Source organism: Talpa europaea, assembly GCF_964194135.1.
Source record: "Talpa europaea genome assembly, chromosome: 2".
Lineage (NCBI taxonomy): Eukaryota > Metazoa > Chordata > Mammalia > Eulipotyphla > Talpidae > Talpa > Talpa europaea.
The window spans coordinates 42,504,973-42,517,593 of NC_140068.1; the positions used below are offsets into that span (position 1 = coordinate 42,504,973).

Consider the following 12,621-nt stretch of genomic DNA (forward strand, 5'->3'; position numbering starts at 1 on the left):
AAAAAAGTTATTAAAGGAATAAATAAATAAAACCAGAGAAAAGACAAACACAATGGCAAATACAGATGCTAACATATCAATATTAACTCTAAATGTAAATGGACTAAACTCTTCAATAAAAAGACACAGAGTTGCAGGCTGGATTAAGAAACAAAACCCAACCTTTTGCTGTCTCCAGGAAACACATTTAACTACAAAAGATAAAATAGACTCAAAGTTAAAGGATGGAAAACAATCCTACAGGCAAATGGACCAAAAAAGAAAGCAGAAACAACAATACTTATATCAGATAAAACAGATTTCAAATTCAAAAAGGTAAAAAGAGACCCCAATGGTCACTACATTATGATCAAGGGGACAATACTTCAAGAAGAAATAACACTCATTAACATATACTCACCAAATGAAGGAGCACTAAAATATATCAGACAACTATCATCATCTTTGAAAATAGACATCAGAGAAAACACATATGTAGTAGGAGACTTCAACACACCACTATCAACAATGGATAGATCAACGAGACAAAAAATAAGTAAAGACACTAAAGCAGTAAATAAGGATCTAGAGCGCTTGGGCTTAACAGACATCTACAGAACACTTAAACCCAAAGAAATCTGAGTACGCATTTTTCTCAAGCGCACACGGATCATTCTCCAGGATCAGTCACATACTAGGACACAAGACAAACATCAACAGATATACCAAGATCGAAATTATAACAATCATCTTCTCTTACCATGAAGGCATCAAACTAGAAATAAACCATAAAAAGAAGGCAAGGAACTCTTCTACCTCATGGAGATTGAAACCCACACTACTGGAAGACCACTGGACTAATGAGATCAAAGAAGAAATTAAAAAATTCTTTGAGTTGAATGACAAGGAGGACACCAATTTCCTAAGTATATGGGACGCAGCAAAAGCAGTAATAAAAGGAAAATATATAGCAATAGAGGCTCACATCAAGAAACAAGAAAGAACTCAGAGAAACAACCTAATCTCAAAGCTCAAAGAACTAGAAAAAGAACAACAAAAAAACCTCTAAAACCAATAGAAGAAAAGAAATAATAAAACCAAAGCAGAAATAAATGAAATCGAAACTAAAAAAACAATCCAAAAGATCAATGAAACCAAAAGCTGGTTCTTCGAAAAAATAAATAAAATAGACAAACCCCTAGCCAGGCTCACAAAGGAAAAAAGGTTGAAAGCACAAATAAACAGGATCACAAATGAAAGAGGAGAAATCACAACGGACACGGCAGAAATCAAAAGAATAATCAGAGACTACTATGAACAGTTATATGGAAACAAGTTCAACAATCTAGAAGAGATGGACAAATTCTACAACTCTACAATCACCCAAATCTAGATAAAGAAGAAATAGAACACCTGAACAGATCAATTACATGCAGCAAAATTCAAATGGTAATCAAAAACCTCCCCAAAAACAAAAGCCCAGGACCTGATGGATTTACAAATGAATTCTACCAAACATTCAGAGACGAATTAGTGCCTATCCTTCACAAACTCTTCCAAAGAATAGAGAAGGAAGGGATAATACCAAACACATTCTATGAAGCCAACATTACACTAATACCAAAACTGAACAAGGACAACACAAAAAAAGGAAACTACAGGCCAATCTCTCTAATGAACACTGATGCAAAAATCCTCAATAAAATTTTAGCTATCAGAATCCAACAATGTATCCATAAGATAATTCACCACGACCAAGTAGGATTCATTCCAGGGACACAAGGATGGTTGAACATCCGAAAATCAATCAACGTCATCCAACACATCAACAAAAAGAAATATAAAAACCATATGATAATATCAATAGATGCTGAGAAAGCTTTCGACAAAGTACAACACCCATTCATGATAAAAGCCCTTGAAATTCTTGGGATACAAGGAACATACCTCAGCATCATAAAGGCCATATTACAAGCCAACAACCAGTATCATTCTCAATGGCGAAAAGCTAAAAGCATTTCCATTAAGATCTGGAACAAGACAAGGATGTCCACTCTCACCACTGCTTTTCAATATAATACTGGAAGTCCTAGCCAGAGCAATAAGACAAGAGAAAGACATACATGGAATCCAAATAGGAAAAGAAGAAGTTAAACTATCACTATTTACAGATATGATAATATACATAGAGAACTCCAAAAACTCTACAGAAAAACTAATTCAACTAATCAATCAGTTTAGTAAAGTGGCAGGATACAAAATCAACACGCAAAAATCAGTAGCCTTCCTCTACACAAACAGTAAATCTGAAGAAGAAGAAATAAAAAAAAAAACATCCCTTTTATTATCGAAACAAAAAAAAATCAAATACTTGGGAATAAATCTAACAAAACAGGTAAAGGACCTATACAAAGAAAACTATAAAACACTGTTAAAAGAAATAGAAGAAGACACAAAGAAATGGAAAGACATCCCCCACTCATGGATTGGAGAATTAACATCATCAAAACGGCCATCCTACCAAAAGCAATATACAAATTCAATGCTATTCCAATAAAAATTTCTATGACATTCTTCAAAAAAATAGAACAATTATTGGGCCTCCCCAGTGGCACAGCAGTTGAGTGCTGGGTTGCGAAGCTGCCTGCAGCCTCTGCAGCACCACTGGGCAAGTGTCCCACATGGCGCACAGACCTCTCCTGCCGCCCGCTGCTCCCCTCAGCAGTGTACCTCGTCAGTCTGCCTGTTCTGTTCTCTGCTCTGGCTCTGGTGAATTCTCTCACCTTCCTGTGCTTCTGACTGTACCCAGTGCTTGTATAAAGAAATAAATAAATCTTTAAAAAAAAAGAAATAGAACAATTATTGATGAAATTCATATGGAATCAACAAAAACCCCGAATAGCCAAAGCTCTTCTGAAAAAAAAAAAAAAGGGAATGGAGGAATCACACTCCCAGACTTAAAACTATGCCACAAAGCCATAATCATCAAAACTGCATGGTATTTCAAAAAGAACAGACACACAGACCAATGGAATTGAATAGAAAATCCAGAAATAAACCCACAGATTTACAGTCAACTAATATTTGACAAAGGAGCAAAGAATATGCACTGGAGCAAAGAAAGTTTGTTCAATAAATGGTGCTGGGAAAACTGGGTCGCTACATGCAAAAGAATGAAGCTTGACCACTACCGCACACCATGCACAAAAACCAGCTCAAAATGGATTAAAGAACTAGACATAAGACCTGAAACCATAAAATACATACAAGAAAATATAGGCGAAACACTACATGACATGCACCTCAAAGACATCTTTACAGACACATCACCCAAAGCAGTGATAGTGAAGGCAAAGATAAACAGCTGGGACTACATCAAATTAAAGAGCTTATGCACAGCAAAAGAGACAATAACCAAAACAAAGAGAAACCCCACCAACTGGGAGAAAATTTTTGCACACAACACTAACGATAATGGACTGATCACAAAAATCTACAAAGAGCTGATGAGACTTAACAAAAACAAAGAAAATAATCCAGTCAAAAAATGGGCAGAAGAGCTAAAAAGAAACTTCTCTGAAGAAGAAATGCAAATGGCCAACAGGCATATGAAAAAATGTTCAACATCACTTGTAATCAGGAAAATGCAAATCAAAACTACAATGAATACCACCTCACACCAGTGAGAATGGCACATATTAAAAAAACTAGCAACAACAAATCTTGGCAAGGTTGTAGAGAAAAAGGAACTCTCCTGCACTGCTGGTGGGAGTGCAAACTGGTCCAACCACTATGGAGAGCTGTGTGGAGATTTCTTGACCTACTGAAGACAGAGCTTCCATATGATCCAGCAATTCCACTCCTAGGTATTTACCCAAATGACACAGAAACATTAATTCCAAAGGGCACCTGCACCCCTATGTTTATAGCAGCACTATTTACAATAGCTAAGCTATGGAAACAACCCAAATGCCCAAAAATAGATGACTGGATCAAGAAGATGTGGTACATATACAGAATGGAATATTACTCAGCGATCAAAAAAAGATAAACACATGCAGTTTGCAGCAACATGGATGGAGCTAGAAGGGATCATGCTCAGCGAAATAAGTTAGAAAGAAAAAGAAAAATACTGGATGGTCTCACTCATAGCAGGAATTTAGAAAACCTAAATAAGAGACCAGGAAAAAGACTAATCAATACAAAGTAAAAATCAAAATCAACAAGCAACTATAAACCAGAGACACACTATTGCGGGGTGGTGGGGAAAGGAAGGACTGGAGTCAAAATAAGTGGGGAGGTGCAATTGTATGGGGAATATAACCAAAACGAAAATGCATACATTGTGCAAAGATGAAAAAAGATGTAAGAATTATATAAAATAAAATATTTAAATAAAAAATACATTAATGTGCATTTTATAATCAACATTGTTATGTGTAATGTACCCTAATGAACAATTGCTTGTGTTTTTTGTAAGTTTTCATTTATCAACAATTATGCAATATAATTTCATAGCTTGGAAATTAATTATTCATTTATTTTTATTGTCTTTATTTTGGTTCAGTTGTTTATAATAGAATATTATGTATATGAAGCTAGTGCCAAAGTTAGCTAATTTCATCTATGAGCTAGTAAGTTGTAAGCCAAGACAAATTTTGCTCCATAGCTAAAATTTTGTGCAGTACCCTTGAATTTTTGGTCATAGGGAAAATGGGTGGACACACAAGATTTTTCAATCTAAGGCAGTGTTGCTTTAATTTTATCTTTTTAAAATTTGGACAGTAAAATTTTTTGTTAAGAAAATTTATATTTTTTTCCAGTTGTATTGAGATGTACTTGACACATGACATTGTATTTAAGGTGTACAACATAATGATTAGATATATATGTGTATATTACAAAATGACTGTTATACTAAGTTTAGTTAAGATCATCTCACATAGTAATAGTGTATGTATGTGTGTGCACATAGGAAGAATTATTAAATATACAATACAGTATTGTTAATTGCAGTAACTTGTAGATTGCATCCCCAGAATTTATTTAACTTATAACTGGAATTTTGTACCTTTTGATACCTTCACTCCTTGTAGTCACTGCCTCTGTCAACCACCAAACTGATCTCTGTTTCAATTAGCTTGTTTTTTTTAGATTCCATGTATAAATGACGTGAGCTAATATTTGTCTTTCTGTGTCTGACTTATTTTGCTTATATTACCTCTTAGTAGCTTTTTCCCCTTAATTTCCTATGTTATATATTTTAAAGTGTTTAAAAACAATTTTGTAAATACAAATGGCCACCAGGCATATGAAAAAATGTTCAACTTGCAGTCAGGGAAATGCAAATCAAAACTACAATGAGATACCATCTTACACCAGTGAGAATGGCACATATTAAAAAAACTAGCAACAACAAATGTTGGCGAGGATGTGGAGAGAAAGGAACTCTCCTGCACTGCTGGTGGGAGTGCAAACTGGCCCAACCACTATGGAAAGCTGTGTGGAGATTCCTTAACCTACTAAAGATAGAGCTTCCATATGATCCAGCAATTCCACTGCTAGGTATTTACCCAAGGACACAGAAACATTAATTCCAAAGAGCACCTGCACCCCTATGTTTATAGCAGCACAATTTACAATAGCTAAGCTATGGAAATAACCCAAATGCCCAAAAATAGATGACTGGATCAAGAAGATGTGGTACATATATACAATGGAATATTACTCAGCATTCAAAAAAGATAAACACATGCAATTTGCAGCAACATGGTTGGAGCTGGAAGGGATCATGCTCAGCAAAATAAGCTAGAAAGAAAAAGAAAAATACCAGATGGTCTCACTCATAACAGGAATCTAGAAAACCTAAATAAGGGACCAGGAAAGAGAGTAACTGTAAGAAAGAAAAAAATCAAAATCAACAAACAACTATGAACCAGAGACACACTTTGGGGGGGTGGGGCGGGGAAAGAAGGGATTGGGGTCAAAATCAGGGGGTTGCAATTGTATGGGGAATATAAAAATAAAAAAATAAATTTAAAAAAATAAAATAACAATTTTGTACAAAAGACTTTGTTCAGCTAGAAATATACAAAGCAAATAATCTTAAATTCTGCATAGGTCAGACAGTTTTACTTGGCCCTCTTGACATTGCTTCCTCTTTGACTTCTGATATCCTGTGATTACCTGGAGACTCAAAGCTGTTTAAAACCCTTTGAGTTGGTATACTCAGATCCACATTACCAGTTTCCATGTGCGCATTGAAGCTGTTGCTATATTAGTAGCCATCTTAGCACCTCTAGGCTCTTACACTGAGGGATGAGCAAAAGAGAAGTGACAGCTGTTGTCACTAAAAAAGGCAAGCTGCAATTGGACTTTGCTATTCATAGACCACCGTCATCTGGGAGCATAAAAATGCAGATTTGGGGGCCCTGTGCTAGATCTTCTGAATCAGGTTCTGAACTCTGTAATACTGAACAACATCTACCAAAACTATATTGCTGCATTTATTTAATAAAGGATTTTGCTTCCCAGTTAATTTTTAAACTTATGGCTTTATTTTAAGTTTCTCTTTTTTAAGTTTCTCTGTGCAGTCAGAAGAACTCAAAATATCATTGGTTAAGGTTCACAAAAATGTGGTGGTAACATCCTTGACTTGTCAAACTGTGGTGGTAATACCAGTGTGTCATTTTTCACAGGTAACAGAAGAAAATAAGAATAGGTTTGATGGTGCCCCCATGTACGGAGGGTGGATATTGGACAACTGCCCTGCTATTAAAGAACTGTGGACAGCCTTAAATGAAAAAGGAATTACACCTGATTTAGTAATCATTTTATCAAATGCAGAAAACAATGGTTGGTAAATGTTTGTCACGTAAATTTGAAAATGAAGTTATTGTTGCAGATAATATTTTTAGTTAAAATATGCAATGGAAAACTCTCCACCCTCCCTAGATACAAATGTCATCCCAGCAATTCCTTAGTGTCCTAGAGACACACAAAAATACAGCTTCCAGCCACCACATAGGTGATCAAAACTAATGCGCTAGAACACTGGACATTCCAGCAGGCCCTTATAATCATTCTTGGGAGCTGAGAATTTAACACCTTTCTCCTAACCAGCTCTATAATTTCTAAATGCACAAATAAGGCTGAGGACAAAGACTATATATATATATTAGTCTGTCTTTACCTCAAATGAGAAATAGTAGGTACATAAAGAGAACAAAATTAAATTTTAATTATGCGATCACTTTAAGTCTATAGTTATCAACATAGTATGATACTATTATGTGACACTGGCATAAAAATAGACCCTTGGACCAATGGAACAGAATAGAGAACCCAGAAATAAATCCACACCTTAACTAATCTTCAATGAGAAGACCAAGAATATTTTGCCATTTTACCTCTTAAGGAAATATATTTGAAAATAGGTTCCAGAAAATGAAAATGAAATCTATATACTTTTCATGTTTTAGTTTTTTATATCATGCCATATTTTAGTTATTTATATAATATATACTTTTTTTTAGCAATTTTGTAATTTTTTTTTGGTCATTTCCACATTTTTTTAAAGATTTATTTTTATTTATACAAGAACTGGGGTACAGGCCAGAGGCGTGGGAGGGTGAGAGGATTCACCAGAGACAGTGGGGAGCAGAACAGGCAGACAGACCAAAGACACTGCGGAGGGGAGCAGCAGGTGAGACAGGGGAGGTCTGCTGCGCCATGTGGGTTGCTCCCTGGCCAGCCGGGATCTAACTCGCGCTGCAGAGGCTGCGAACAGCTTCACAGCACTGCACTCAACCTGCTTTGTCACTGGGGAGGCCCTATAATATATACTTTTTAAAAGGATTTAAGACAGTCTCAATGCTGTAAAGAATAAAGGCTATATTTAGATAAGTGCTTAAAGAAAAGCAAACTGGAAAATAGACAAAAAAATTATATTTCACTATATTTTACAGGCTTCAAAATTAGTATTATTCTCTTTTTCTGTATTTTAGGAAAATATTTGTTAAATAGAATATATTTAAAGAATAAATCTGAAATTGACTCCAGTATTTTAGAAAGATTACTTGAAGAGCTACAAAAGAAAAGAAGAGAGGAAGAAGCAGCAAGGTAAAATCTCCTGACATAATAAAACATGTTAATGTATCTTTTATGGTTGTTAAATATCTACTTACAATTTATATCTATGAAATGTCTTTAATATCAAAGTAGTGTTCTATTAACTGGGTCCAATGTGAATTAATTCTAAGAAAAGCTGTAATTTCATCAAAAAACCCATAATTTCTGAAGTACAGGGTTGTAAATATTTTCAAGGCTCCAAATCAAACTTACTCTAAACGACTTTTTAAAAAAATCAACAAGCACAAGTAAGACTTTTTTTTACCATATTTATCTGATAAATAATTTCATTAACTAGTATTTACAACTTAAATAATATGACAAAAAGAAAATCAAAATACTAAATGCGTGATCGAACTGAAATCTAAAACCTCAGTCCTATATAATGAAAGAACAAGACGAGGTTTTTTCCTTCAAATTTTATTGATTTACCAATCATTTACATAACTATAATTTTGGGAGTCTGACTTTACCCTTTCATATATGCACACGCTTCACTCATTCACCCTCCATCTACTTAACATTAAGAACTCATTGTCTAATTTGAGTACAGTGAGGAATTTTTAAAAATGTGAATACATTTCTATCTATTCATTAGTAAACTATCAAATTCTTCAGATTGGGGGAAAAAGTATAAAAAGAAAAGGTGTATTATTTTTTCATTGTTCTTCCTTGCTGAAACACATCTTTAGATATTTTACATTTTAATTTGTTTCCTGCTTCTCAAAGTAACAAAGAACAAGAAATTTAAGAAACAAATTTCTTATGCTAATCCATTAAACTTCCTACTATTGATGCTGGTATCTCTTGAAGTTTTCTCAAATGCTATTTCCTTTTCAGATATTAGCAATTTGAGCAGGGATTTTGGAGAGTTCTTTGAGATCTAGAAATTTTAAAGCTGGAAAGTGGGTAGTGAAGTTGGTATAGATGGATAACTGATAGGTCTGTGCCAGAGAATTTTATTTCTCAGTGTTTATTATTCATCTAAGTTAACCATTACTTTGGGAACTTAACATGTTCCCAAAGTATGTTATACTTATATTAAGTATAACATATAATGAATATTTACTATAATAAATAATATTATATGATATAGTGACTAAAAAGTATTATTAACTTAGAGAATAAATTTATTACATTTATTTTTAGCTTTGAAAAGTTTTGTTACAGTTAACTGGAATAAAATTCTCTTTAGACAAACAATTTATTAGCTAATCAAAGTGAGGACTCAGACTCTGGAAGGAATCTGACAGATTTTACTGTGAGAACTGTTTCAAAAAATCACAAATTTGAATGTAGTTTATATAGATAGGAACAGTGAGTCATTGACATTAAGAATGTAATTATTCTTGACAGGGGGTGCCTCTGGTTTCATATTGTTTTGACCTAAAGATGTTGGTATTATATAAGTGTCGAAGAAGGCAGTATTGGGATAAATTTCTTCCTTTCTAAAGAATGTACCATGGATGGCACAGCAGACCTCCCCTGATTCGCCCGCTGCTTCCCTCAGCAGTGCATTTCGTCAGTCTGTCTGTTCTGTTCCCCACTCTGTCTCTGGTGAATCCTCTCACCTCCCACACCTCTGACCTGTACCCCAGTTCTTGTATAAATAAATAAATCTTTAAAAAAAAAGAATGCAATGTGGGGACCGCAAAGACTGGGTACTAGTATAGGGGGTTCAAAAGACTGACTCTACATGCAAGTGGTAGATTTTACATAGCTATTTCAGATATACGAGATGGCTTTGCTCTCTTGTCTCCTAGGGCAGGTAGTTGTCACTCCCAGAACATAATGTTTATTTACACTGTATTCAGTATACTTACTGTATATTCGCATTATAAATAAAACTACTGCTAGGATTTAAGCATTTACCTAATTTTTCCCCAGTGTATGAGAAATACTCAAATAATTTAAAAATATCAATATGAATATAAAAGTAAAACAAAAGTCCATGTGATTTCTAAGCTGATAGTCTGCTACATTTTAGGTAGGAAAATTACATGTATATCTCTAATTTGCTTAAAAAAGGGAAAAGATCTCCTCTACGTTCTCCCAATTCTCATCACTCACCTTACTTTTTCTATATGGAATCTTCTGAACTATTTCTATAATTTATTATAATGAATTTTACTTCTTTTAATTCTGGATTTGTATAAAATCTTTGTAAACTTTTTAATGTCAAAGACTTGCCCAGATTGAAGCAGACTTTTCTACATTTCTACATGTTGCTTTTTAAAATATTTAAAACTCATATTTAAAGATGTGGATATTTCAAAACAAACTTTTTTCATATACTGCAGAAAATGAATCTAAAACAGAAAAAAAGAAAGAAAAAAACAAAACAAAAAATAACAGATACTCATTTAAAGACCTTTCCAACTTGGCTACAATAGAGATCAACTTAACAGGATTAAGAATTACATCTTGGGCTAAAAATCTAAAGACATAATAAATTCTACAGTTTTTACAGCCTCAGTTTCCAAATGTGCCAGTCAAATGCAGAATAATTTCTGTCATTGCCATTTCTCTCTTTCCTCCATTTGTCTTTGACTCACCTATCCAAGTGGTTTATCAAAGTTATCTAGTAATCATTATCTAGCAAAATTCTTCCTCATTCTTGCTAAGTCTCAGATTCCTAGTAGCAGCATGCTTTATCCAGATTTGAATATGGAAAGCCTCACAAAGGAACTCTGCCTGAACGAAATAGAATTTGCACCCTGTCAATATCTCAGAAGTCTGGGTCTTGAATAAAGAGAACCTTGTTCCACCAAAACTTCAGACTGGATTGCAAGATTTGGAATACAGTGAGAAAGCACCCCCTATTAGCAAGAAACACCCATTGGGAGAAGAGATGTAGTATTGTCTTTTGAAGAGAATATATGTAACTACATTATCAAAAGAAGAGGAAAAGGACACAGAAGACACAGGTCAACAGGATGGGTTAGAAGTGTGCTACTGAGAGGAATGGACTCTACTTAATTAGTCCCCTTTTGGTGAATACTTGATAGTTTTTTAATATTATTTTTAATATTAATTTTATAAGATTCAATCAACATTCTTGTATTTCTACATGCAATAATATAGCAATTCCTGAGGAATCAATTCCTCGACATAGAATGTCTAGGTCGAAGGCATTTTAATTTTTTTTAATATATCAATTTTAACATTTTAATTTTTAATAGCATGCTTATACCTTTTTTCACCATTAAGGCAGGTTTGGTGTTTCAACTCTAATGAAAAACAGATCCCAACTAGATATTTTAAGTCTCCATATTCAAAGTTCCTTTAAATATTATTATTACAGTACTAAAAAGAAAATAAATCAGAAAATAAATTTTCCATCTACAAAGATAAATTCACAAATGTTCTATTATTCAATATAGAAAATTGTTTTAAATGCAAAAAATTGTTAAATAAAATTTTAAACTCTCATAATGCTATCATTCAGGTAATTACTATTAGCAGATTGATTAGTTTGCTTTTAGTCATCATTTATATACTTTCTAAACAATTAAAATTGTATTACATATAGTTTTATACGCTTTTCACTTAGTATTATACTGTTAAATGAAAAGCATTTCTCACTTAATCAGAAGGGGATACGGTACAATGTCTCCCTTTAATCTTTCAACTTGGTGTATAACAAGCCTTTATTAATTTTTTTTAAGTTTTTTTTTTATTCATGCATACAAGAACCAGGGTACAGGCCATATGTGCGGGAGGGTGAGAGGATTTACCAGAGACAGAGTGGGGAACAGAACAGGCAGACTGACTGAAACACACTGTTGAGGGGAGCAGCGGGCACAACAGGATAGGTCTGCTGCTCCATGTGGGATTCTCACTGACCGTTGGGAATTGAACTCGCGCTGCAGAGGCTGTAGACCTCTTCACAGCGCTGTGCTCAACCGCCTGCGCCACCAGGGGAGGCCCAATCTTTTATTAATTTTGACAGGTTTCCTAATTAATAGACTAAGTTTTACAAAGTACAAGATTCCAACTTTTCTTATCAAAAAAAAAAAAAAAAAACCTGGAAATTAACTGGTCTCAACATGAGTGAATTAGACATTTACATTGTAAAGTAAAAAATAGGATAAATATTATGAACAACTTACTCTGTTTTTTTACCACAATAAACCTTAACATCACACAATATTGTGAGATGTCTGAATATCCAAAGATAATTTAAATTTTGGACCTTTTTATTTCAGAAAAGCTGCAGAAGAGGCACGGAGACTAGAAGAACAAAATCAAAGACTAATAGATGCTATGAACGAGAAGGCAAAAGGTGAATAAACACGGATTGATACAAATAATGTGTCATTTTAATTTTGTGTTGTTTCTGGGAGCAATGGCAGTATTTCAAGTGAATTATTGGCAGGGTCACCGTTCTTCCCAATGTGCCTGTGAAAATCCAAGTTTCTACCTATGGCATTGAAGTATCTGACCCCTTTCATTCTCAAAGTGTTACAATTTGGGTAATAAATTCTACAATCACCTTGGTAATGGATTCAT

The 12,621-nt window shown here is 34.0% G+C and overlaps 1 protein-coding gene across 1 annotated transcript in view; it reads left to right on the top strand.

The window, feature by feature from the left end:
• Nucleotides 1-12,621, top strand: part of AK9 (adenylate kinase 9) — a gene marked incomplete at both ends in the record, with an annotated part of 89,463 nt that overhangs the window by 33,851 nt on the left and 42,991 nt on the right. Inside the window, 3 exons of the mRNA XM_084258357.1 lie at nt 6,678-6,834; nt 7,986-8,100; nt 12,318-12,394. Of these exons, the coding sequence (XP_084114483.1) occupies nt 6,678-6,834; nt 7,986-8,100; nt 12,318-12,394 (349 nt within the window). The remainder of the gene's footprint in view (nt 1-6,677; nt 6,835-7,985; nt 8,101-12,317; nt 12,395-12,621) is intronic.